This window comes from Fukomys damarensis, unplaced genomic scaffold (genome assembly GCF_012274545.1).
Source record: "Fukomys damarensis isolate Sample0158 unplaced genomic scaffold, DMR_v1.0_HiC HiC_scaffold_6, whole genome shotgun sequence".
Lineage (NCBI taxonomy): Eukaryota > Metazoa > Chordata > Mammalia > Rodentia > Bathyergidae > Fukomys > Fukomys damarensis.
In genome coordinates, this window is record NW_022900918.1 from 8,557,828 (window position 1) to 8,585,748 (window position 27,921).

At 31.8% G+C, this 27,921-nt stretch overlaps 1 protein-coding gene across 1 annotated transcript in view; it reads right to left on the reverse strand.

Moving 5' to 3' along the window:
- Positions 1 to 831: 831 nt before the first annotated feature.
- Dach1 (dachshund family transcription factor 1) overlaps positions 832 to 27,921 on the reverse strand; it is a 394,219-nt gene continuing 367,129 nt past the window's right edge. The window contains exon 12 of the mRNA XM_033760919.1: positions 832 to 950. Coding sequence (XP_033616810.1) covers positions 913 to 950 — 38 coding nt within the window. The 3' untranslated portion in view covers positions 832 to 912. The remainder of the gene's footprint in view (positions 951 to 27,921) is intronic.

The window sequence follows — 27,921 nt, forward strand, 5'->3', positions numbered from 1 at the left end:
AAACCAGAAAGACATCTTTCTGACCAACAGGGTGACAAAACGTATTTTCTAAAATTTTCATTTTCCTAAATTCTAGTTTACCACTACGTACATAATACCTTCCTTGTGTTTTATGTTTATATACTGTACATGTGACCAACAGTTTGAATAAGAAGCAACATTATTATTTTTAATTCTATATACCACTACCAGTTTGGAATGAAAATGTTACATTTATATATATATTTATATATTTTATTTTTAAGAAAAAAGAGACCTTCAGTGAAACCTTTTGGCTTGTATTCAATGCTTCTTTTCAGATATGCAAAATGGTATTTCATGGGTTGATGTCAACATCCACTTGTTGGTCTTTTGGAAAGTATGTGAAAAAAATCTTCAGGAGAAAAACCCACAATTAGGGTTTAAAATTGAACATAACAGAATACTACTCTTTATTTTTTTTCACAATCCTCTGTGCCCCTTACAAGTTTATTTCCATGCGTTCTTGCTGGTCTCAGTGGGACATAATTCTGTAAGTCTGGGTAACCATGGCTACAAGAGTCTGTTGATGTGCTCGGATACAGAATATTCAGAAGAGGAAAATGGTTCATTCCATTAAAAAAAAGCCAGGTCCATTTTCAGACCTGTCTTTAACTCTATACAAGTGTCCAGCAGCAAAGTTGCAGTTATTAACTGTAAGAAGTTTGATACTTGTACATTTATAAACATTCTTGGGTCCTTGGTATGAACCATAGGTGAAAAATCAATAGAGGAACTTTTTTTTTGTAGAATACTTAAGTGTTAAAGAAATGTAATACACAAAATTGATGAAAATCCCTTAAAAGGATTTTATTTTTTTTCCAAACTTTCCCATGGCGAATGCCAGGCTGCAAGTTCTTTACTATGACATGAGATTTCTTCAACAGGAAAGATTCAGTACATGACAGTAGTTTTCAAATACAGTCTTCCATCTAAAAATGAATAATAGTAAAAAAAAAAATTAATGACATAGCACTCTGTGGGGAATGTGCACACAAAAATAATATGTAGCCTGCTACAAAGTTTGTGTTATTTTACCTTCACTTGCTTAAGAAGTAACATCTTTCACATATCCTCAAAACTAATTTCTTAATTACATTGGGTTTATACGATAAAGGAGAATATAGGATTTTTAGTTCTCATAAATATTTTCTATTTTGATATCAGTTCCTTAACACTCAGGAAATAGATAAGAGTAGGTGTGTGTGTTTTACTGATATGCAAAGCTAGTTCGTTTCTGTTGAATGACAATTAATTCCTCCGTGCTTGCAGTACCAAATTTTCCCTGAATGCACTCAGGTGTGACTCCATCAGGAAAGACTGAGCCCCCATCTTAACTTTAGCAGTGCTGTTTAATGTGCCACATAAGGTAGCTTATGTGTGCAATGTGTAATGTTTGTATTTATAGGAAGGCCACCACGTATTGCACCTCTATCAATGAACTACATAGCTTTTCCGCCTGAAGTGACAGTAACTGAAAAATTAAGTGTTAAGTTATGAATAGATGACTCAACTTTTGCCAATAAAAAACACTACCATGTAAAAAATAAAAGAATAAATCAAATTTTGGACATAATGAATACACCCAAAGAAAGAAGCAGAAACAAGAAATGGGAAATTAAAACTACAAACAAAACATAAACCTATTCCTCAAATATAACACTCTCTAAACTTCCTACTTTGTGGTGTGGCCTGAAGTTTTCATGTATTTGTGTGAAATATGTCTGACTCTCAAATTTTAATAGCTACAATAGGCAATAGAATAATAAGAAAAGGAAAGATTTTTACAAACTTTGAAACAAGCATGCTGTCATGTGGACATTAGCAAAATGTCTAATGGTTTCAAAAATTTAACTACAAAGGATAATTAAATATTTACAAAAGATATTTTTAAGTCTGGGTAACCACGGCTATAAGTCTGTTGATGAGTTCAGATACATAATTGTTTTGTAAATACTTTACAATTTTTGTAAATATTTTTTGTAAATGTTTATTATGGTAAAAGACACATTGCTATGAATTTCCCTCAAAGTATTTCCTCTTGCTTCCAACACCTTTATTCTATTTTTCTTGTCACTTTCTGAAACTGTTTTGGAAGTCTTTCAAAAGTGCCTGTACAATATGTGATAGAAAATACAGTGGGGCAGGGATTTAGCTCAGTGGTTCCACTGCCTGCCTTGCAAGCACAAAGACCCGAGTTCGATCTCTGGTACAAAAAAAAAAAAAAAAAAAAGAGAGAGAGAGAGAGAAAATAAAGCGAATTCTGCTGCTAAGTGTCACGCCCCCTAAAAAAACAACAACAAAAAAAAAAAAAAAAAGAGGCTTAGAAAAAAAAAATTGTAGAGTGTCTTAACAAACCTTACTCACTGTATCTGGCATAATGTGACATCTAAGTCTTCCCCCAAATCAAAATGACATTGAAAGATAAATGTTTTGAATTGATTCAGGACACTGAGGTAGCTGAAAGCAGCACAATTAAAAGTACAAGAAAGAGGACTTCCAGAATTGCTTCAGAAAGTGGCAAGAATGTTGGGATAGCTATATTTGAGTTGGGAAGGGGAGAGAATTTTGAGGAGAACTAATAAAGAACTTTTATTGTAACAATTTAAAAATTTTTTAACATTCACCATATTTTATGATCACATCTCATATAATGAAATAGAAATAACCTACAGCAGATTCAAAAATATAGAAAAGATAATCTAAATATTTTCAAGTCTCACCTTCAACATTAAACCAACTAAGCACTTTTTTATAATCTTCAGTAGATTTAATAATTAGGAACTTCTGGCCATAAATGGTAAATTTTTTACTTCATAGAAATTGGTGTGCTCAAATTCTCTATTCTACCTCATTTAAGTTTTATGTTAAGTCTCATGAGTAGCTGTGGAATAGTACCTTCAGGATAGTATAGACCTGTCCCTCAAAATAGCACATTTTAGATGTAAGATACAATCTAGGATTTACCAATAAATCTACGCAATGAATAAAACTGAACTCTAATTGAAATAATGACCTCAAGAGACACACAAACTGTGCTGAATAATCTCCTTAGATATATGGTCCAAAAATACTTTACCTACTTTGGATCCCAAATATAATCTCTCATTGACATTAAATATCACTGCAGTTTAGCAGTTGCCATTGTAATATTAAAGATAGGAATACCTTAAATCAAGATTTAATAAAATACAGATATCACTGCAAAATAATTTTGATGAAATTTTAAGTATGGATGTAACAACGTCATATTAATATACTGTGAAATATTCATTCTTTTTGCTTAGAATATGACTGGATTTTTTTTTTTTTTGCTTAGTTTATTTGTAACCACCTGTGAGACAAAACTGTTTTTATTGCCTACATTATATACGGGTACTAATATATAACTATGCATAGTTTCATCTTAGGGGTTTCAATTACTCATTTTATAAACAATCCTAATATATTTGATATTATAAAAATAAACCAAAGAACAGCCTTAGACTTCTTATCACCTGGCTAAAAATATGACTATTTAAAAAAATAATTTTGATTCTAATAACATCTACGACATAAGACAACAAAAACACTTTTCAGAAAGAAATTAGTAATAAAGATTATAGAAGTAATTTAAGAGGTAGACTGCTGATAATTTCACTGAATCTATTTCTTAGTTTCTTAATTTATTCATGCCCAGTTAGAGTTTCTTTCAATTGTTCAGTTATATTTTGAATATCATTCCCATTCCAGCTCTTTTAAACAAACTATACAACTTTGCCATGGTTAGGTACGGGAAAGGTAGATCTTTTCAGTTTCCCTGAAATTCAAATTCCACAAAGCAATGTCTTTCATATAATCTGTGAAAAGTAATAATTTGCTCAAAGTAACCTTTCAGCGATCACTATGTTTTTTAAATCTCCACATACTGAAGAAAAAAGCATAGAAAATACTTTTCTAGTCTTCTGTACAGCACATAGGCAAAAGAATCCAAGGCAAAGAATACACACACTCCATTAAGTATTAATAATTATTTAAAAGATCCATGTTTGCATTACTGTACCACAGCTTGATACTAATTTTCCTCTTCAATCTTCATTTATTACCACTTTTTCCTGGCTAAATGACCCTGGCCCTCTTCACCATTCTGTATACCCCAAGGTGCAAAATGTGTTGGAAGATTTAGCTTATCTAGAAAGTATCTAGATAAATATTTAGATTTGTTTAATATTTAGTCTCTCTGGATTTTAAATATATAGAAAATAAGCTCTCATTCCCTCACAACTTACTCTCCTCCTTCTTACTGAGTCTCTGTACACAAAGTGACTCTAGCACACACACTCTAAGAATTCACTTAATTCATTTGTCTCACTTTCAAGCCACCTGTGAGCTAAAACATGATAAGACCCATAAAAACAGCAGCCATATATATATCTTTCCCCAACAGTATTAGGATGAAAATGCTTCATCATGCTGCATTCTGTAAAAGTTTTAACGAATGTTCAACTGTTAAATTATTTAACAAAAAATTAATATCCAATATTAATTGTAATGTTCATCTAAATTTTTAAATTAAACTCCATTGATTTTTAAAAACATATTTGTAACAATTATTTTATAAGCATCTTTACCATAGATGGTTTATCAAATATATTTAGTGTATAAAAATTACATACATTATAGTTGGGGCTCAATAACTGATAAGCTACAATTCTACTTCTAACCAATTTATCTTCTATTAAATTTTGATTAATGTTCCTAACAGATGGACAAATACATCAAACGTTAACAATGTCAACTACGAAGTGAATTCCCACTTTCTATAGTTCTACTTCTATAATTAAATATTAAATACTGGAGATTCTCTGTCTTAGAATGAACTAGAGGTAGAAATAGACAGCACATGAAAAGACTCCATACGAGTGGCTTTCTCTTCATTAACATAAACTTAACTTTAAAAAAAAAGTCTACCTTACATTTTTCTCATTTATTGCAAAATACTTGTGGATAATTAAAAGTCTATAGGCATAAATGTTTCAGTTAATTTTATATTATTCCAGAGAAGAAATACTGATTTTGTAGCTCAATGGCTTTGTAGGTTAGGTATTTTGCACGTTTTCACAGAGTTACCACATAACACACCCAGTGAGCTGATGATGGGCTTCTGAGTGAAGGGTTTATAATTCTAACTCAGGTTTCTGAAAACAAACTAAATAACTGAATGAAAACTGAATGGCTGGAGTGCCAGGGAGTATATACAAAATGGGTTTATAATCCAAACTGCACCTTGATTTTATGCTGCAATGCCAATATTCTCTCCTCTTCTGACTATTATAAGATCAAGGAACCATGGCACCACAGAGAAAACCTGGGGATCCCAGGAAAAAATCTTGAAAAAACAAGCTGCAGAAGAGATCACTGTACTCTCTGGAGTGTTTCCATAGCTGAGGCATCCTCCTTCAGAGGTCTGCAGTTTGCATGTGGAAACACAGAGGACTTATTTCTGCACTGTGTTTGAAGCGTTGTCCTTTGTGCATCTGACTTTATCAGCTAATCTCATATTGCCCTCCCCAACATTTCCTGCACTGTCTATATGTTGCTCTGCAAACATTTTTCCTGTATGTTCTTGCTGTTGAGTAGGGTTTACAAAACAATTATTGTTTGATATCCAAATGGCTGAGAGCTTTAAGATAAGAAAATTGGTAATAATAGAAAAACTAATTATTATCAGAATGTCAATTATTTTCTGAGCATCTAATACCCAACAAACCAATTGATATTCTTAAGGCCTTTTATATATAAGGCTATCAATGCTCCCAGAGATTAGGCATTTTGCACATTTTCAGAGTTACACATAGAAAGACTCCATAAGACTTTCTTTCTTTTCATTTACACAGCCTAACTTTAAAAACAATTCAATTTGTACCCTGTATTAGTGCAGTGATTTGATATTGTGTGAATATAAATTTTGGGTCCACTCCATTATAGTGCATTTCCTCTACTGAGCAGTTGCAAAAAACACATTGTACCCGCCTTGCATTCTGCAGTCTGTGGATCTACTCCTTGCTCTATGACCAGTTTTCCTTTGAATTTGCACAGCCTTAAATGAGCAACTTGAATTCTTAGCGCCTGTTTTAGAAAAAAATACCTTCGCCTTTGACACCCCAATTATTTGCTTTTGAATGGGAGGTTGATATGACAGCAAAATCATCACGCTAAACTTAGTGCATGGGAGGACTTAATTAAAAAGTCTTTTCTAATTAAAAGCATTTGGGAGTAGAGGTTGAGTGCAACTATTTAAATTACAAATTCCTAATAGTTTCAAAGTTCATTGTGATTTGATGCTTACAGCTATGACTTGGTGAATAAGAAAGAATCTAGATCACTGAAGGGTTTATCATAGGCATGTAAAACACACAGATTTAGATCTAGAGATGAAATAGAAAACAAAACTTCTTTGTAAAAATTGGATCTCAGATCTTAAGATTAAAGCTGAAATTATCAAATTAGTGAATATATAGATTCTATATATTATTTGTTGCTGGGTAGAGCAAAACAAATCCTCCATCACAAAATTTCAAGTTTTGTGCTAATGTAACAATTTTAATGCTTTAATGTTTTCACACCTCTTAGTATATGTGGTTATTGCTAATGCTGATTACATGCCAATACAGTATTTATCTTTTCTCCATACACAACTAGAGTATTATACAATTCCATCATTCATTTTAAACTCTAATCACAGAATATAACAATATTTTATATAAGAATAACATGTAAAGCAGAAAAATTTCAAATTGCTTAGTTGACTGGCACTGAAATCTAATGTATCATTTTGTGCAAATCATGCCATATTACCAAAAATGCTAGTGAAAATATTACAAAATATTGAAATAATCACATACATTTCATATTTGAATAGAAGTATTTCACAAACATCTCCAAGGACTTTTTACTCTATGTCATTTGTAAAAAGGACTTAATAAGTTGCATTTCTTTTTAGAAGAAAGTAGCTTTATTTAAAATGGCATCTATTTGCTTAATACATATCTAGACACTTGCAATCCAATTAAGGTTGCTATTTTTATAAAATAGTTACATTGCACATGTCTCGCTACTGTAGAGCTGAGGAAAATATGAACACAGCAGAGGATAAACATATAAGATCAGATATCTACAGTTTAATATGTAAAGTAGATGAGGTTATAATAAAATATGACAAAATGGAAATGAAGTGTTTGTAAAGGGAAGGAGAGGAGGGTTGAAGGGAGGGTACGGACAAGGGGAAAAAATGAGAACCAAGACCTGTCATGTGAAGGTACAGGATCCCAATGATGAATGTAACTACTGTATACCTAAAATGTACCAATAAACTCAAGGAGAAATAAAATAAAATAAAATATGGTAGCCCTGAACCTCTTTCAACATAATGTCTTAGTTATTTGAAATAAAGGAAATCAAAACAAATGATAAAAAAGTTAATGATTCATATGATATTTGATAAGACAACAAAAGGAAGTCAAAATAAAAGCAAACAAACAGGAACAGATGGGAAGGATCTTTGTCAAGTCATAACCTCTCTTCTAAAACCCCCAAAGGAAGAAGCTAATTAAAGAAAATATTGTTTTTTGCTTTTTTATAATTTTATATTTAGAGTTAGAACGTTCTGCTACTGCTAAAGCAAAGAAGCAGAGACACAAAGTCTGCACTGAACATGAGAAATATTTTAAGAGAGATTGATGTTCAGCAAAATCCTATTTATAAGAGGATGCAGAATAAACATCACTTCTTCTAATGAAAGACAGACACATAGATAATAACAGTATAGTGATTTCCAGACATTTGAACTCTATTATTTTCAAGGCCGTATACAAATACAATTAAAAAGTAAAAACCAAGAAAGCTGCAACAGATTTTCTTTTTAATTCAAGGGCATACCTGGGATAACTGAAGCCTACAGAGCTGAGTCAAAGTCAGAGAGGATTTGACCCTAGACCCCTTTTGTATGCTTTCTCCGTAAGAACCTGGTGCTGTTCTATAGAGTAATATGGACTGTAAGTGATAAAGCAAAAGTTCTAGAACATCATGTCCACAAGATCCAACTGTACTAGTACAAGAAGTAGGTAATAGATCACCTAACAGACCAGTATGGCGCAATTCATTTGAAATCACAATGGATAAGATAATGCTTTATTGCAAGGCTGTGTAAGTTCTTCACCCTCCCACCCCCCACCCCCACCAAGGATTGAACACAAAGCTTCGTACTATTTGTCTACTCAAAAGGGAGCAAGCAACTCTATCTTTAATTTTAGAAAAGACCTTGTGACAGTCTACTACTAAGATACACCCCACTTCTGAAGTGAAGTTCTTAATCTTGGCTAACAAAAAGACAAAAAAGTTAATATTAATCAGTGGTTTTAGATTATTTTAAGTTCTTTCTCAAGAAGAAAGTGTTTGAGAGAACACAGGTTTGGTTAAAATACATTTTGAGAGCTAGAAAGACATTAAATACTGTACTATACAGGTTGATAATAACATTTTAAAACAAATATAATGAAACTCAAATTGTGTTTTTTAATAAGGAACTTTGCAGTAGAATCCAAGTAAGCACAATTTTTCCAGGAGAAATTTAAACTTTGAAAATTTGAAGCAGGTGAAACTAAACTTAGGAAACTACAGACCTAGTAAGGATTTTCTCTGGTCAAGTTGAAACGATCACAACTTCTCTTTCTAAATGAAAAATTAAACAGACCAGCAATGAAAGTGGAACTAAAGAATGTGAAGAGAAGGCAACTAGGGATCTACAGATGGAGGTGGTTGACTGGATACAGTTCGCTTAAAGTATTTAGTTAACTGCAGCCCTTGGCAGAATACTTTTCCAATGTAGCTAGGTTAGTCTAGAGTATCATCATTACTCCTACAAGTGATATTCTTGTCAGTATCGCAAAGAAAAGGCCTTCTGTATGAATTGCATGTTCAACCATTGGTTTTTTGATATGCAAAGATAAATTTACTTCCAAAGCGAAGATGATCCTACTTTATTGGGTAAAAATACTAAAGGTATTTTACTCAGTACAAAATAATATTCTCCAATTGGGGTGAAAATCTGGACCTTACAGTTGTATAAACTCATACGTATTCAATAACTGAATGTTCTTGAGACTATGTCACCATGATTATATAAATAATGAAATAAATAATAAAACAAATGATCACAAATAAATAGTACAATAAATGATAAATAATAATAAAACAAATGATCACCATCACCAATCTACTATGTTTACGCAACAGAGAAAAGGCAAATCCGTGTTTTGTGTTAAGAAAGCCTATCTGATAAAACGTTGCAGTCATGAATTATTTCCCTAAATTTGTGTAGACAGGGTTTGGATATCATATACGTGGAACATGAATGTTGTTGCAATCCCTTCTCATAGGATCCCAACTGCTGCTTATTTCAAATTGCTTCACTACCACTACACTTATGAAATGCTTCCCTGTCCTAGAGATGTTGTTGAAATCCTGCTATCATCTTAAGTCAGATAACATGCCATATGACCCTGCATATTTCTAGTTCTTTAAACATATCTGAAGGTACTCTGGAAAAATATATGCAATAAACTATCAAAACTAGTATCACAAAATGAGGGAAAGATGGACATCATCTGCATCTGTATGTTACACCTTGCGAACACAAACTCACTTGGGAATATACTGAACCTAATCATGAGATGCAAAAGAAAAACATTCTTTTTGTTTTGTTTTGGTTTTTTGGTAGCAGGGATTGAACTCGGGTCCTTGCACTTGCAAGGAAGGCCACCGAACCGCTGAGCTAAATCCCCAGTCCCCCAAAACATCCTATTTTTTAAAGGCCAAAATTCCTCACAAATGTATGTTTTATAAATTACATGGTATGGAAGCGCTCATGATTAAACAGATTACAGACAAATAGTAACTGAACATGACACATGATCTTAATTTGGATTTAGTAATGAATGGAAGCACCTAAAAAAGATATTATTGGGTCAAAGGAAAGAACTGGAATACGGATGTCAGGTTGCATAAAAGTATTGTGTTGAAGAAATATTTACTGAGCTGATAGACTGTATTTTGTTTAAGAACATCTTACTGTGACCAAATGTTGCTGAAATAAGTATGGGCAAGTTTATAGGTAAAAGGCATTATTAGGTATGTACCTTACTGGAAAATACTTCGGAGAATATTAGGGAACATGTTAAACCACGTAGGGGCAAAATACTAACAACAGGTCAATCTTGGTAAAAGATATATGACAGTTTTTATATTGTTCTTGAACTTCTAAACTTGGAATTTTTGCAGTACAGATTTTTTAAAGTAAAATAGGTTGCCTCGTTAAATAAAATTTCAATATATCAGCAAAATCAGATGTTTATAAATAACTATAGACTTGTATTCTCTACTATCTACATATTGTTTCATTGATTATATGAACAATGCTTTCATGATAAGTGTTTCCTGTTTAGCAAGAAGGCTTCTGAGAAGTCTTACTAAAGTATTAGATAGCAAATAAATGATTAGTGACATTGTTAATAGAGTTCTCCACAGAAGTAGGTTCAGATTCATGAAACTTACTGGACAAAGCATATGGACATAAGCTAGATTCTGGTCTATTGGTCCATTGTGTTTTAATGGTAAATTTATAATTGTAAAGTTTATGAAGTCTGCTTAACTATTACCTATTACTTAGGATCTCATATGTTAATTTGCATTTTTTGCTATTAAAAGTTAGCCCTCCACTTAAAAGTATTTGAAATAAATATTACATTATCCTTTAAAAGTTTACAGAAACAAAAGCAAAGAGTACAGCACAAACCTCTTTAAAGCACTGTTTTCTTTCTATATATAAAGAAAATTATATTGCTGCTTTGGTAAAATATTTGTGTGTGTGTGTGTGTGTGTGTGTGTGCGCGTGTGCATGTGTGTGTGTGTGTGTGTGTTCTAATTAGGCATTCATTAGTAAGAAGTTAGAAACCATCAGAGTGGTTAATGTACCAGCAAGTGGGAATGGGGTGCTTTGCACTTAGGTTACCTTGTTTTGATTGGAAGGTGAGACCTTCTAATTTCAACAAAGTAAAACAATGAAATCTCTTATTACTTTCTCCATTCACCTATGCTTTTCTGGGAAAAAGGAAACCAAGAAGCAGGGATATTAAAAAACACTCAAGGTACACTTGAACCTGAGTGATGAATGGACAATTTATTATGTTTAATTAAAACACAGCATAGATGAAAAATGATTCCTTGTTTGTTAAAAATAAGATGTTACAGAAGGGAAACAGGGATCTTTCCAATCAAACCTTTGTATCCTCTTGGAACTGCAAAAGAAAGGCAAAAATCTGTGAACAAATTGAGATTTCACAATAAAGTCATGTGTTATCTCTGGGAAAGAACTAAAAGTGGCAATTAGCAGGACAGCTCTTGTCAGAGCCTAGTGATTTTCTTCTAAGTTTGAAGGAAAAACTCATCATTTAAAAAAAAAAAAGCTTTAGCATTTTCTGCTTTTTTCTATTTTCTATAGTGTGTCTCATTTGATGATTTTAGTAAAGGTTATATTTGTTTGGTGATGTGATTGTGAGTGAACAGTTCTAAATCTTTAGGGTCTGAGTTAATATATTTATATAATGCTGAACGGAAATGCTGGTCTAGGGATAAGCAACAAAATGATAAGCAAACTTCAATAAAAGATCCATTTTTTCAACAAATATAATTTTAATGAAATAAATGACATTTTTGTGGAGGAATAACTTTCTTTATATCTGATTTAACGGAATATTCAAATGTTTAGACAGTGAGTGGGGGAGAACAATCCTGCTACAGATGAATTATGCTATAAGGTAGCCCTTTTTTAGAGTTAACATGAAAGAAATCAGCTCAGAGAAGTACATACTATATTAGAGAACATACTAGCAAATAAACAAGAAATCATGTAAACAGACGTGCTATTTCTAAAGAAAGAATATGAGAATGAGTGAGGTCTTGGCCAGAAATGAAGACTAGAGAAGAGGGAAGCAGGTAAGCTTTGTAAGCCGATCATTATGTTGAATCAAAATACCAATGCTGGCTTCTGGTATACTTTTGTATATATTGCTGAGTCTATTAAGTATTTGAACTAACACTCCTTGTATCAATTCTCTTATCACCAAGAAGCTTGATAATTTTATTTTCTTCAGAGCTTTCTGTACTAAACATCCCTTAAAACTGCTAAGCGTGGTGGAACCTGCCTGTAATCCTAGCACTCTGGAGGGTGAGGTAGGAGGATTGCCATGGATTCAAGGAAGGCCTGAACTGCATATCAAGACCTTGTCTCAAAAAAAAAAAAAAAAAAAAAAAAAAAAAGTCCACAAATGCCGCTGCCCTCCTACATTCAAATCCTTATGTGATCTCTGTTTAAAGTCTAAGCTATACCTCATGACTCATTTTTAAGAAAGTGAATATGGCAAAAGCAATGGAGTATCTCTTCCAAGATGAGGCTCTAAAAAGATGTAACTTTCCTATTGCTGGCTCATAATACTCTCTCTAGATCTTTTTACTTCTTTAAGGTAAGGAAGCAGGTTATCACTTAGTAAGCTTCCTTGTGGCAAGGGACTGAAGATGCCTCTAGCCAATGGCCGGCATGGGTAGAAGGCCACCCTTCCTGCACTTCTAAGGATATCAGGCCTGCTAAAATCTTGGAAATGGAACCTGCCTGGGGGAGTCTAAAGGTGACTGAAGCCCGTGCCATCACTTTACTGCAGTTTGTGGCAGTGTAGCAGACGATACAGAAAAGCTATTCCCAGAGTGCTTACATACAGGAACAGTGAAGTACAAAGGATTATTTTAACCTAGTAAGTTTGGAGTTCTATGAATAGTAACTTTGTAAGAAAGATTTTCTGGTCAAGGCATCAGGTTGATACTGCAGTTCTTCTGAGTTAAACTGTGCTTATATACCTCAATTTATGTTCTTCTAGAACTAAGGAAAAATTGATAACCCAACTCCAGGCCAAGAAAACTCATTGAGCCAAATGCTACCCTACGAGTTCTCCTAGAAGTCTAGCTGCCTTTTGGAGAAGTGGCAAAACCGACCTGAATGTTCCCAGAAAATTATTTCTCATGTTATGCAAAAGTGAACCAACCAAATTCCAAATTAATAATAATACAATAATTATTCTAAATAACAAAATATTTAACTTTACACAAAAACATTTTTGTCATATACAAACACGTTTTTCTTTAAGTAGAATTAAATATGCTTCAATTTCATAGGATGTTTTGAATCTGTTGAGAAGAAAAACAGCTGCCTTAAAAGGGGAAGTATTAGGGACGGGGACTTAGCTCAGTAGTTCTGGCGACTGCCTCACAAGTGCATGGACCTGAGTTCGATCCCCGGTACAGGAAAAACAAAAAAGGGGAAATATTATTTCATGATATGTGTTGGTCTTCATAGAAATAAAAAAAAGTGCAACAGTCTAATCATCAGATTAAATTTATCACAGATTAATAGTGATTTTATCAGGTCACTTAAGGAATTGTGACAAAAGATCCTAGACAGATCCCTGCTGCTGAAGATTTTACAATTCAATAAACCAACAAAATGGATAAGAGAAAAAAATATGTTCCAAACTTGCCTATTAAAATTATCTAAAAAGGCATTTCACGTAAGAACAAAAAAGAAAACCCTCAAAGCTTTTGATTGAATGGTGGTTATTGGTTGGGATTAGTCTTGCAATTTTTAAAGTTGTTGTTTTAAAAACAGTATACTACATGTTTTCTAAAGAAAGACAATTATTTGTAAATTAATCATGAAAATGTCAACAAACACCACAAAAATAACAAATGTAAGAAAATAAATGTATTCTAAAATGGAAAGCAATAAAAAAGACAAAATTTACGATCAGAAAAATATGCAATGCTAATGAATAATTTTGCATTTTACAAATTGTCTCTGTCTCTAGAGATAAAGAATTTCAGGAAACATCTGAGCACTTTGGACTTTTATGTAAGTTCCACTTTGTTCTCAGCATATATTAGGTTCTGTGAGATTGCCAGAATTCTTTAACACAATCTCAAAAAATAAACACACTTTACAACTAAACATTTAAAGTGTATTATAATAAATGTGCATATATTTAGAAAGAAGATAAATACTGATAATGTATATTTCATGCCCACTGTGAAATTCTGCCCTGGGTCATGGTAACATAGGCCAGTATTTCCATTAAAATTAATAGCCTGTGGCTGTGGTTACTGTCAGTATTGCCTTATTTTCCCATCAATAGCAATTGTGACATGAATAAAATTAACTCATGTCATCATGTAGATCATTATATCTTGAAGTAAGGTTAGATTTCAAAGAGCATTATGAATTTAAGGAACTCATCTAGGGCAGGTCAAAACCACTTAATAATAAAATCTTTATTTTCCTACAATAGGGACTCCATACTATTCTTTAAAGAGATAATTCATAGTTGCATTCTGATGATACCAAATTTATTCAAACAAAATTGCCTGTTTACAATATTAAAACCATTGACACCCTACCTCCACTTCAATTGGACAGACTGCAGCTCCATTTCTTCTTTTGAAAATGCAGGGCTCCATTGAAAACTCACTAAATATTGTAGCCCTAAACAAATAGCTGATAAGTCTATTATCAAATGCCTCATATACTGAGAAATCATGGTGCTCCTAAAGCTTAAAATAGAGTGCACGACTAGCATGATTTAGCCATAAAACACAGTTTGTTGTGATAATTCAGAACACTGTTATATGAACATTTCCCCTCTTCTTACCAAGTCTAAACAAAAGTATAATTTGTGCTTTCTTTTCATAAAAATAAGAATGCATTATACTGTTGAAGTGATTGCAAAGAATGTCTATGTATCAGAGAGAAAAGCTTACAATGGAAGTAAATTGCTGCTTTTTGTTTATGGCTCTATTCAGGGTAGTTTGATTACTTGAAAGGACTGATATGCAACATATTGCCACACAAAACAATATCATAAAAAATACATGTCTCTTAATGCAAGAGTTGAACTGACAGTTTGTCATAGATAAAATCTGCAGAAGATGCAAAATAAATAAGCCAAAATATGAATTATCCAACATACTACTATGTATTCTTATCATAAACTATTCTAATTTCATGTACATAAGCTACCACTAAATTGTTTGATTTCAATTTTATTACATTCACTTTCATAGACCAAATTCAATCCGTCCTTTGTTATTTAAAAAAGTCACATTATGCTTGCTTTATTTCTTTTAAAATATCAGTTCATTTGTTACATGTAAATATAGTGCAAAATGTTACAAAATGTATTAACTCATAGTCATTTCAACATACTTTGCTTCTTAATGTCACATTTGTTACTATGATCTTTTCTTTGGTATAAGGGGACCCTAGGCAGTGGCTTGATAATATCGAGATTTTGAAAAGAGATTCTGGGCTTTCTGTTGATCAGGTCCCATCGGCTTTGGGTCTTAAGCTGTGCCTTTTGTTTAGCCCTTACATTCACATTCCAGCTCCATGCCCTCATAGGTGCTTACTTGCTCTAAATACTCCATTGTGACATCACATTCAGTAACTAAAAGCCCAAACTCACCCACTCCAGCCTAGATCTCTTTCTCAGATTACCAATTATCATTACCAACCACGGCTTCCGTTTTCATTTTGAGTCCCTACAATTTGATTTACATTTCATATTCCAACTGTGCTTTCCCATTCTATGCCTTTCTTGGACCACATCAAAAGACGAATCTTCATTTCTGAATTAATAACATTATTATCCTTCTATACAAATATTGTCTTTGTGATGTTTATATTATTTAAGATTTAGTATACTGATTTCAGTTAACAAAAACAAGGGGATCTAGTTTTTATTTTAACAAATATTTAGAAATCTGCCATCCTCAGAAACAACTCTAATATTTATTTCTCTTCTGTTTGCAAAACTTACATAAAACATATTGATAGTATGGCTTCTTAGAAGGTCTAGACTTACAGATCAGGGCTCAAGTGACTCGTCACCTAACCAGAATGAACTGCTTTGTTTGTCCTATGAAAGCTTTTTACTTACATTTTGGAAGCAGTGGATTACAATGGTTATTTTATAAAAAGAGAATGACAGAAGTTTTACATCTTTCTGTAAAAATATTTTGACATTTCAGATTTTCTCTATAAATTAATTTTCAGTTTCAAATGCATTCTGCCAACAGTGAGCTTTTATAAGCAATAAAGCTGAAAATGAATTTTCTGGAAAAATTTCAAAATATGAATATAGAAAATGTTTTATACATTTATACTAACTGTTTAAAATAGAGATATGCATGTAGATGATAGTTATACTTTAAATTAGAAAAAATTATCTGTTTCATGTGAAAAAGTCTAATGCATACATATTTCATATTTTTATACAAATAACACAGTTACTATTACTCTTGAGAAACACCTTTTATTAGAATTATTTTTATTAGTCGGGAGGCTGAGGCAGGAGGATCGCTGCGAGTTCGAGACCAGCCTGGGCTACATAGTGAGTTCCAGGTCAGTCTCAACTATATAGTGAGACCCTGTCTCAAAAAAGAATTATTTTTATTAGAACTCTTTACTTTTTGTCTTAGTAAATTTTGAATTATTTTATTTTATTTATCTTTTTTCAAGTTTTTATTAAACATCTTATTTTATTTTCCCCATTAAGTTTATTGATATATTAAAGACAAATACAGTTGCATTCATCAGTGGGATCTTGTACCTTTACATGATGTATCTTGCTTCTTATTTTTCCTCATTACCCTGCTCTCCCTTCACACCTTCACCCGTCCTTATTTACTTTTGTTCCCATTTTTCCCTTTTTTTTCATATTGTTTTCTTTTCCCTTATTTCCTTTTTTTTTTTAAGATACCATGTCTTTTACATTTTGTCTTGGCCTAGCACTTAGGTGTTCCGGGATTTTGATAAAGGGAACTGACTATAACAAATAGTTTATTGAGAAATAGTTACAAGTTTTCTGGTTTATCTCACAAAATATTGTTTAATTTTAATGCAAGATTTTTGTAGTCTAAAATAAAAAGACTTTTGAGGTCTGTAAATTACTAAATATGGACTGCGGAAATTCAAGAGGATATGTATAAGACAAATATAATACTAACTTTTCATATAAAGCTATTTTAAATTTTATTCTCCTGAATTCTTCATGGATGATTCTCGGAGTAGTACACTGCTAGACTCGTCTGGTCGTCACTTGAAAGAGCATATCCAACTATATTTTTTGTCAATGCGCACCTCAGTGAAGACTTTACAGGTCTGCAATATTTACAGACATCTTGGGAAGAGAGCCCAGGTGAAAAATATTCAGGTGAAAGAAATTAGAGTAGTGATTCTAAGGTTTCTTTGAAAAACAGCACAGAAGAAACTAAAACTAGAATTTAAAAATTAAAATTAAATTTAAAAATTCAAATGGAATAGTATATTAAGTGGAACAGTCAAAACAACTGTGGACAACAATAACAACAAAACAAAACACCAAAAACAAACAGGGATATTGTAATACTTAAGTTCAAACTATATATAATACAATGCTTTAGAAATTAACACAGTGTGGTGCTGGCAAAAAAAAAAAAAAGTAGACACATTCATCAGTGGAACAGAACAGAGGGCTGCAAAATGAACTCACAGATGAACTATGCGCCAAGATTGTGCAATGGAAAGGGACAGGTTCTTCAACGAATACAGTGTTGAGAAGACTACATGTTCATGTGCAAAAGATTTAAATGGGGCCCTTATGTCTACCATATACAAAAATCAAAATGTAGTCAGTACTCAGTAGAAGGCAACAAACGGGAACTACCTGACATTACTATGAGAAATGACATTTCAGATATGAACCCAAAAGGATAGGCAACAAAAGAAAAAACAAACAAATAAACCCAAACCAGGTGAGGTTATGTCAGACTAAAGAGATTTCACATTTTAAGGGAAACAATATATTGTACAAAGACATCTACAGATTAGAAGAAAATATTTAAAAGCTTTATTGCACTAAGTGGTTAATATCCAAACTGTTAGAATATCCAACAACTCATTAGCAAGAAAACAAACAACTATAAAAAAAATGTTTTCTAATGAGGAAGGGACCTGAATAGACATAGCCAAAGAAAGTAGGAAGCCAATAAATACATGAAAAAATGCCCAACATTGCTAATCATCAGAAAAATATAAACTAAAATCACAATGCGATATCAACTTACACCAGCCAGAATGGCTTTTGTTGAAAAGAAAAAGAAATCGTTTAGGGTGTGCTGAAAAGGGAAGGCCGTTATGGGAAGTTCTATGGAAATGCTTCCAAAAGTTAGAAATAGAATCACTGTACATCCAGCAATCACACATGTAAGTATTTACTCAAAAGATTTGAATTCAGTTTATCTACCATGTTCGCTGTAGCATTAGTCACAGAAGCCAAGTTACAGAATTAACTTTCATGTCCATCAGTAGGCAAATGGATACAAAAATTTAAAATACAATAGAATGCTCTTCACGATTGAAAAGAAGGAAACTGCCATGTATGATGACATGTCTGGAACTGAACTGGAGGACACTATGCTAAGTAAGATACAGCACAGAAAAACAAGTACAGTACTGTATTCTCTCACGTATATGAAATGTAAATCAATGGAGCAAATGGAACTAGACAGTGAGGAGGTGATTAGAGAGGGTAAAGTTTGAGGGGAACTGGAGTTCATATTAAAAGAATGCAAGAAGAACACAGAGTTTTTAAGTTCTACTGTACAGTATGGTGAATATTATTAACAATGGATTACTGTATACTAAAAAATGGCCAAAATACTACATTTCTAATATTCTCATTCTAAAAATTGTAAATTATTTTAAGGTTATGGAAATGTTAGTGGGTTTATTTATTCTATATTATATTCTTAGAATTTCACACAAAAACATTGAAAATAAGCCAACCAAGAACTGCACTTGAGATGCAACTGGGCAATTAGTCACCACCCTAAAAATTTACACATTAATTTAGGAAATCAGTTCATATGTGCTTACAGAAAACAAAAACTGGGAATCCATTTAAATTGTCTTAAGTAAATCAATAACCTGAAAAGTTCACCAAATGTTTCTATGTTGGTTTATAGATATGCACTATAAATGTTATCAATATTTTTGGAATTTGGGAGTTGAGACTTTTGTGGAGGGTGTGAAATTATGATATGAGTGAATAGAATGTAAACTAAGCATTATTCACAGGTTTTTAATGAAATAGAATGTGCTCTACCATTTATCATGGGAGTTCATATTTTTTGGTGTTTTTACATGTCCTCTGAATGCATGTCAGTTGGTATTGATGGATAATCTCACACTCTTCAGTGTGACATCTCTCTGAGAGCCAGTAAGGACTTTTCTATCTAGTTTGAACCCAAATTAATTCAGCTTAATGAGGCCATATGCTTTCCTATGTTCTATTCATTGTTATATAAGGAAGCAGTGAGTCACTGGTTAAATTTTTTGTACTTTAAAATTTCTTTGTAAAACTAAATAAAATATCTACATATAATCAAATAATATGAAGAAAACCTTTCTGATAGTCACCTCTCGACTTTGATGCCAGTAACTTTGAAAAAGCAAGTGTTCTTCTTACATATCTCAATGGAATCTTAGCCAGGAGAGATATTAAGAGTTATAAGATATTTGTTCCAAAAGATCAGCCACACCATGTGACATGAGCCCCATGAACACTTTAATTTTTACATATAGCAATTACTTCAGGCTTTTTATTCACTGAAACTTTAATGCGTAGTTTCATTAGATAGCACACGTTCAGGATTAGTTCTTTATTCTTAGGGAATACAAGTTTATCAGTTATAGAACATAATTAATCAACTTTTAAGCATCTTCTGCAACTTTTATAAGTTTTACATTCTGATAATTTAAGGATAATAATTTTAATCTAAAAAATAAAGCATTTGTCTTTTTAATTTATTGCACTGTTCATACAATTGAAGTCGCTAGCAAAGTGGTATTAATCTAAAGGAAAAGAGTAATTAAATGGAAGACGTGGGCAGGTGGGTTTCAAAATGTTATCACTAAAATATTTCTGAATTCAAAGCAAGTCATTACAGAAGTCATTGCATTCATTTGAAAATGTTTTGTGAGCTTTCCCTTTATTTGTGAATGCAGTGCTATTTTCAGTTTGGTTTTTATGTGGACATACTACACTGCATTACTAGTTGCTTTTGACTTTTTTTTTTTTTTTTTTTTTTTTGGTACAGGGATGGAACTCAGGTCCTCATGCTTTCAACGAAGGTGGTGGAACCACTGAGCTAAATCCGCAGCCAGAGGTCTTTTCTTTGTTTTGCTATTATCAGAGAACATGAGTAAATCTATATCCTATTCAAGCATCTACAATGTTTTAGAAAGTTGGTAATTTTACATAGAATATGCATTTCTGAGTTCCTTTAGAAAAGGAATAGACACCATACGGATGATCCTCCCCACTTGGCAACAGTTGGCATTTGCTTTCCATTCTTGTTTTCTTTACTATTTCCTCACTTTTGAAATTTATCTTCATTCCCACCCTTTTAACTAGGGATAATCGAGCCTATAACACACAATGCCCTATAACTGCTGCAGAAATTTATTAAAACCAGTCAAAGCATTGTAATAACATCAAGTGAGATAAGCATAAATCTATTAGCACAAAGCATTAAAATTAAAATTATTAATACAACTAAGTATTTTATCATGAGATGTAAATTACTAATCCTTAATTCTTCTATGATAACCATTCACTTGTAAATATAGAATCATAGTATAGAACTAAAGTTAAACATGGAACACCTGAGCATGCATGGGAATAATTTATATTCTAAAATCTCCCCATCCAGAATTCTTTCTCCCGGGGAGAAATAAATAAAGAATGAGAATCAGATCCAATAATTTGTAGCCATCTTTCATTGTTTTATAGGTGTAATTAGTAAGCTTAAGCAAAATATGTTTGGAGATTTACTATCTCAGGAGTGTAATTTTGTATGAATTAGAAAACTATGTAGGCACTCTACACTATATGAAAATACAAATCATATTAAGAACAATTTGCCAAAATATAAGAAAATTAAGAAGCTGAAACATTTGCATCTTAAATGTGAGTCCAAATAACTAGTTTATGTTTTATTTAACTTTGAAAGAGATATATAATCTTACATAATATGTACTTACAAATTAATCTCTTAAAGCATAGTGTTTAAATTGACATAAATACTGAAATTCATTCCATGTCATGAATTTTCTAAATGCTGTAGAAAATCTGGTGAATATAATTTTCATTTGACAAATTAAATACTGTTTAAATGAAAAATTTTAAATTTTAGAGAGGAAAGATATTCATCAGCCTAGGATAATTTTTTAAAAACTCATTCTTAATATGTTTATATTTTACCAAATATAAATATTATTGTACTATTATTACAACAAATCTGTGCAAAATTGTAAAAATAGCACACATTAATTAGCATGTGGCTTTTACTAGTCACCATTCTAAGTTCTTTACATATATTAACTCAATCCACATACCAGATCTGTAAGGTAGTTATTATTTCTATTGTCGGAGTTGTACAAATTAGGAATCCAAAAATTTAAAGAAATTAAGTTACACACTTGATATCATACAAACAAAAAACAGCAGCGTATGAATTTGAACCAGGAATTCTGGATCCAGAATCCATGTGCATAGGTGCACCTCATGTATGGACACATTGCGTGTGTGTGTGTGTGTGTGTGTGTGTGTGCTTGTATTCAGAGTCATAGAAAATAAGTAGACGTTCATGCAACACTGACAGAATTTTAAAAATCAGTAATAGGGGGAGGATTTAGCTCAGTGGCACTATGCCTGCCTTGCAAGCACAAGGTTCTGAGTTTGATTCCCAATATGGGGAAAAAAAATCAATATGACAGATCTTAGAAGTTAAAGTGGCACAATATGAATGAATGGTAATGTTGACACTAGACTATCATTCTCAGTCCAATAATACTTTCCTAGCACTGAATCATATTAATGCTAATTTTAATTCTTTTAAAATCACCTATTTAAATAAATTACAATATTAATGCTAAAACTGCATTGGCAATACAACGTATTTATTAACTATCCCTATAAACAAGTGGATGTGTTTTAGTTTATTTTAGAGAAAGGTTTTTTTTGTTTTGTTTTGTTTTGTTTTTAACTTTGGGGAAAACTTATTGAGAAAATACAAACTGAGAGTGGTAGCAGAGACAGGGAAGAAACCTCTGCCTAAAGAAAAGGACTTTTCATAAAAGATGAGTTCCACAAGACATCCACAGTCAATTTAATTGATTTTTATCATATTACTAAACTTTACATGGAAAGGACTAGATAATTGCATTTTGAATCTTAATCCTTATAATTTTATGGCACCCTCTTTATCCAGTTTATTTAGCTCCTCATAGCTACTTCATAAATTACAGTGAGATAAAAAGTCACTGTTAGTAGGAAGCAATGCATTTGGAGACAAAGGACTAGGAGTTCCCGAATTGACTGAGTCTATGCAATTTATATCACGTGCCTCAGTTTCCTCAAATATAAAATGAGCTTGGTATGAAGATCACCAAAACAAACACTTTTTAAAGCTATGCATACCTTAAACTGCCTTAGAAATGTTAGTTCATGTTCTTCTTTGTTGTGTCCTGAAATATTGCTGCATCAAATAGAATTAATCCATTAACAGATCACCATTTCCCTTCTATTTTTTAAAATTTCTCGGCTCTCCTCACATTTTTCCTCAGTTCTCTTGAATGTGCATGACTGGCAGTTCAGAATTTGGATTTCGTCCCTGCCAAGGCATGTCTCTTGGTTTTCACTATGGTCTCTTCGTCTGTGAGAGCAGAAACTCCTGCTGCAATTTTTCAGCAAACAGATTTAGAACAAAGTTGAAACCTTACAGTTTCTGCCAGGAAACACTGGCAGTCAATCTACAATTTGTTAATAACAACTACTGGATTTTTATGGGCTAATTTCTTTGAAACAACTAAAATAGTTTCAACTAATCAACCACTTCGCAAATAAAAATACTGACTTTTTTCATCCATAGCTTCTAATTGCCAGTATTTCGGCCATAAAAAAATAACATAACCATGGAAATAAATGATCAGGCCTTTATAAAGCTTATTTGTAAAACTAAATAGCTGTTTTCACTTACCAACTGTTTTGCCATATTTGAGAAAGTGAAGTTGAACTTCCTTTTTTTAAGTGTTTCTGTTGTTAAAATGATACTGAAAGCTAAATAATGTGTTTGTTTTTCAGCTGTTGTAAGTCTAAAGAGATTTTTTGAATACTTCAATTATAGAAACATTTAAAACATACAAACTTGTGCAATTTTTATTTTAATGAAGATGAGAAGTTCATTAAAGAAGATAAATATTTCATTAGATCTTAAATAAAACAAAGAGATTTTTTGGCTTCTCTCAGCACAAAATTCCTTTGAAAGATTAATTAATACATGCAAATTATGCAAATTAGACCCATGCAAATATTTTATGAAGACAATTAAGGGAACCATTAATTACTGCTTTTTTTGCTTCAGTGAGATTCATTCATTTAATTTTAATTTCACTTTAACTGTTTTGATGTATAATCTTGCAGCTAAGAACTTTATCTTTCCTGGTGGGTCACTTAAACTTATAAATTTCATCAAGTGAGCACACAGAAATCTGTAAAGGTATTCTCAAGACTATGTTTAGTATCAAGAGAAATTTTTGACACAATGCACTCCCACAAACAGGGAAACTGGAAGGGAATGTGAGCTCATTCTTGGACAAGGTTCAACTGCTGGAAAAGCAATTAATTTGCTTTGGCTGTGCTAATATAGGGGAATTAGAAAGTGTGACACAAGACAAATAGAAATAATTAGTTCTCCAAAATGATGTTCTCATTAATATGGTTCGAACAGTAAAAATAAAAAAAAAATTATTGTGGCATGTCTGCATTCTGTCCCTAACCCTGGGAGGTAGAATAATTCACCAAAAGCATTCTTATATTTTTTGTCCTAAAGATGATGCTTTAATTTTTTCTAAATAAAAATTCATATCAAACAATGGTATATGTCTCAAATGTCTAAACATATATATTCTATCAAAATCAATCGCATACTTTCTGTAATAATGTACTATATTTGTGGACCAATTTTTAAATTTTGCTTATACGAATCTTGTACTTTAATGAACATAATTAAATATGAAAGTACATAGTCTATAAATTAAATATTCAGATTACTCTTATGACTCTTGAAATAAAATATTTCCCAGAAAAAAATTTAAAATTGTATTGATACACCATCTTAGAGAAACTTCTGTTTCTTAACAGTTCTCTTATGTAAACAAACTACTTTTCATAAGAATGGATCTGAGAAGAGGAATTTTTCAGGTTTCTTTTGGATATTCAAACTATTCACATGATGTATATAACACCTTCCAAATTACAGTCATTTATGAATTTCATTTTCACACTTTGTTAAACAACTATTTCACCTCATCAATTATGATATGAAATCAAAATGGATCTACCATTATTTTTAGGATTCCCTTATAATATGTTTCTCAATTTCCATTCATAATGCTTATTTGGTTATAGGTCTTTAAACAATATTCAAGCTAAATCACAAATATACTCATGAATAAGCCAATTCAATTCAATTATACAATTTTATCTATGTTAATAAAACATTGTTAAATTTTGTATTAATAATGCTTGGTTTCAGTACTTAATAGAAATTTAATTGCACAATGTCCATTTTCCCCTCTCTAAACTTCCACTTTCAAAGCACTGTCTCTGAAATTTCTAGATAAAAGTAATTTCTCTATCCTCTAAATTCTCCTCTTGTTGATCTTTTATTACATAACTTTTACTAGGCAAAATGGTATCAAATAAATTACAAAATAAGATCTATCATTTTGTTTTTCATTTGCTACCTAGTATTTGGAGAATGGCATGAAAATTGAGAAAATATCACAGAAACACCATGAAAATGTCACAATACAACACAGAGACTATAATGACCACCATTGCGCTTTTTTAAAAAAGGAGAATCAGAATAAAAGCAATATGGAAACAATACCTTGAAATAATTTTATATAATAATAATAATAATAATAATAATTAGAATGCAATATTTTATTACTTTTTTTGGAGATCCTTACTTAATGCCTACCATGTCTAATTTCATGTATAACTGTTATAAACTATGAAGAAACCATACAAAGCAAAAACCTACAGAGGTCTTCAGTATTTGGAGTTCAAGCATATCCAGTAACATTCAGATGCAATATTTATAAGAATAAACATGTTTGTACTACAATGATGAGAAAAGATTATGAAATTTTATATAACAATAAAATTCATGACTATCTCTGAAGCTTCCTATCTAATAAGTCTGATTTCTAGTTGAATGAGTACTTAATAATGACCGGTAATAAGTATAGAACAATAGTCTACTTATTAGACTACAATCAATATCACCCTTTGTGCAACTTAATCAATGCTATTTTAAATTGATTAGCTGTACTGAATTGCTGCCAAACACTAGAAACCAGTGCCAAGGGAATTAAAGCATATTTACTATCAATGTCAGAGTAATATAATTTTAAGGTTATATTTTAAGATCAAGAAAAACAGTCTCAGGTAATCCCTATGGTGATTACTTATTCCTAAGTAACTAGGCAAAAGTCAAGCTGGCAGCCCAGAATATAGTTTTAAATCCTATACTTTTGTTTTATCAATTTACTTCTTTTCTTTAATTAAAAACATTTTAAATATGGAAAAATTGGTTTAGGTGACTAAAAATATTCTTGTAAAATTCCCACAAATACTTTAGTATGGGATTAATTCAACAGTGCATAATAAATAAAGACCAATTTTCCAATAAAGGAAATGTAAATTATATATTAGAGCAATAATAGCTTTAGTGTTTACCAGTTGCCAGGCTCTGTAGTAATTATGTTAATTTATGATAATAAAATTTAATATTAACAGCTAAAACTTAACTGTGTATATACCATTGCCCAGTAAGTGCTGTGTTTTGCATGAATTATTGTATTTAATCTTTAACATTCATCACACTCCTCCAAGTTTAATCAATTGCACAAGGAAAACTATAGAAAATTATAAAAAAGATATGATCTAAACCAGGCTCCTAGCCTTTCTTAACTCCTACTTTCTGTAGAAATGACTAAAGAATCCCAATTTACACATGAAGTGTAGAAGTCTTTTTATAAGTATTAGAAATACAAAAATGATAAAAACACTTCTATGACAATAAAACGAATGATACTTTCACAAACATCTTAAAAGAGGTAAGGTTAAGTCAAGTTTGATTCAACAGTATGAATTTAAGTCTTGTCATTTAGCAAGTTTTATTCAAATTTTTGCTTCAAAAGCAAAAAGGGTTTCTTCAAGTGTAATATACTAAACAATTTGGATTTATTGCTAAGGTTTTAATTTTATTATGAGTTCATTACATGCTACTTTGTGGGGATGAAGTTGAATCTTTTATCTAAATATGATTAATTTCTTAGTTTTTTTATTGCTACTTTATTTTCTGTACTTTAAATTAGGTTTTCCTCCGTGTGTCTGGAAGTGTCTGTAAACACAGTATAGGCATGACGGCTGAAAAGGAGTAAAAAAGAAGAAACATTTTTCCAATTATGAATAACTTCTACTATAGATCACTTGGCCTTTTCAAGTTATTGACAGACACTTTATTACCTAAAATGAGTGAGTGACACAGCTGAAAGCGTTTATACTGTAAGAGAGAGACACAGAAGTTCAGGCACCAAGACCTGATGGAAAGAACATAATCATTGGGGTCAAAAATCTAGATTCAGCGCCGAGGTTTAGGCTCCGTGATTCCGCCGCCCACCTCACAAGCGCAAGGGCTGAAGTTCGATACACGGTACAAAAAAAAAAAAAAATCTAGATTCAAATGCTAGCAGTCCAACTAACTAACAGTATGGCAGTGAGGAATTTTGTTGAACACTTAGTTTAAACTACCTTGCCTTTATATTAAAATCTTGCATTATATAAGAAAGGAGGAAAGCTCATTAGTTTCCGATATTTTTCTCTATTTTAGTAAGTGAAAATTTTCACTTAATATATAATGCTCTGAAGTCTAAATAAAAGAAATGCAATCCTAGGGAATTCACTGACTACTAGACATTTGATTCATTAAAAGAAGCTTGATCAAAGATACAGACTCCTTTCATAAAATGCCATGAAATATGATATTTTGCAGCTCTCCATTATGAATCAAATAATAATAATGATATATTTTCAAGGAGAGAGGAAGGCATCATATAACAATCCTAATCTAAAAGCACTCAGGAAGAAAATAAGGTGATTTGGAAAACAAGTGAATTACACTACAGTCCCAACTCTGATACATTCTGAGAGGGACTTTTAATAAGCCATCTACCCTCACTAAGCCTCAGTTTCCTCTCTGGCACAATACAAAGATTTAATCTACCTTAATTACCTATCTGAGTACAAATGGAGTAAGCACAGAGCAGAATGTTTAGTATATTATTGATGTTAAATAAATATTTATTGAATAAGTGAATAATTTTAAAATTAAATTCAGCTTTTATCTTCAATCTAGGGAGCAGAAAGAAGATTTTTAAATTGGAAAGAAAAAAAATTGTTGATGTGTGGACAAGTATTTTATGTCTTTTTATTGAAGGAATATTTGGGTTTCTATGATTTAAGACCAGGTAAAAGAGAATAAAAAGCAAAATAATTTTAATTAGGGGCACTGGATATGCATAAGACATGTACTTTCAAGGGAAATCAAAATTTTACAAGCATAAGTTGCAGATAACGTAGGATGTCAGAGGCA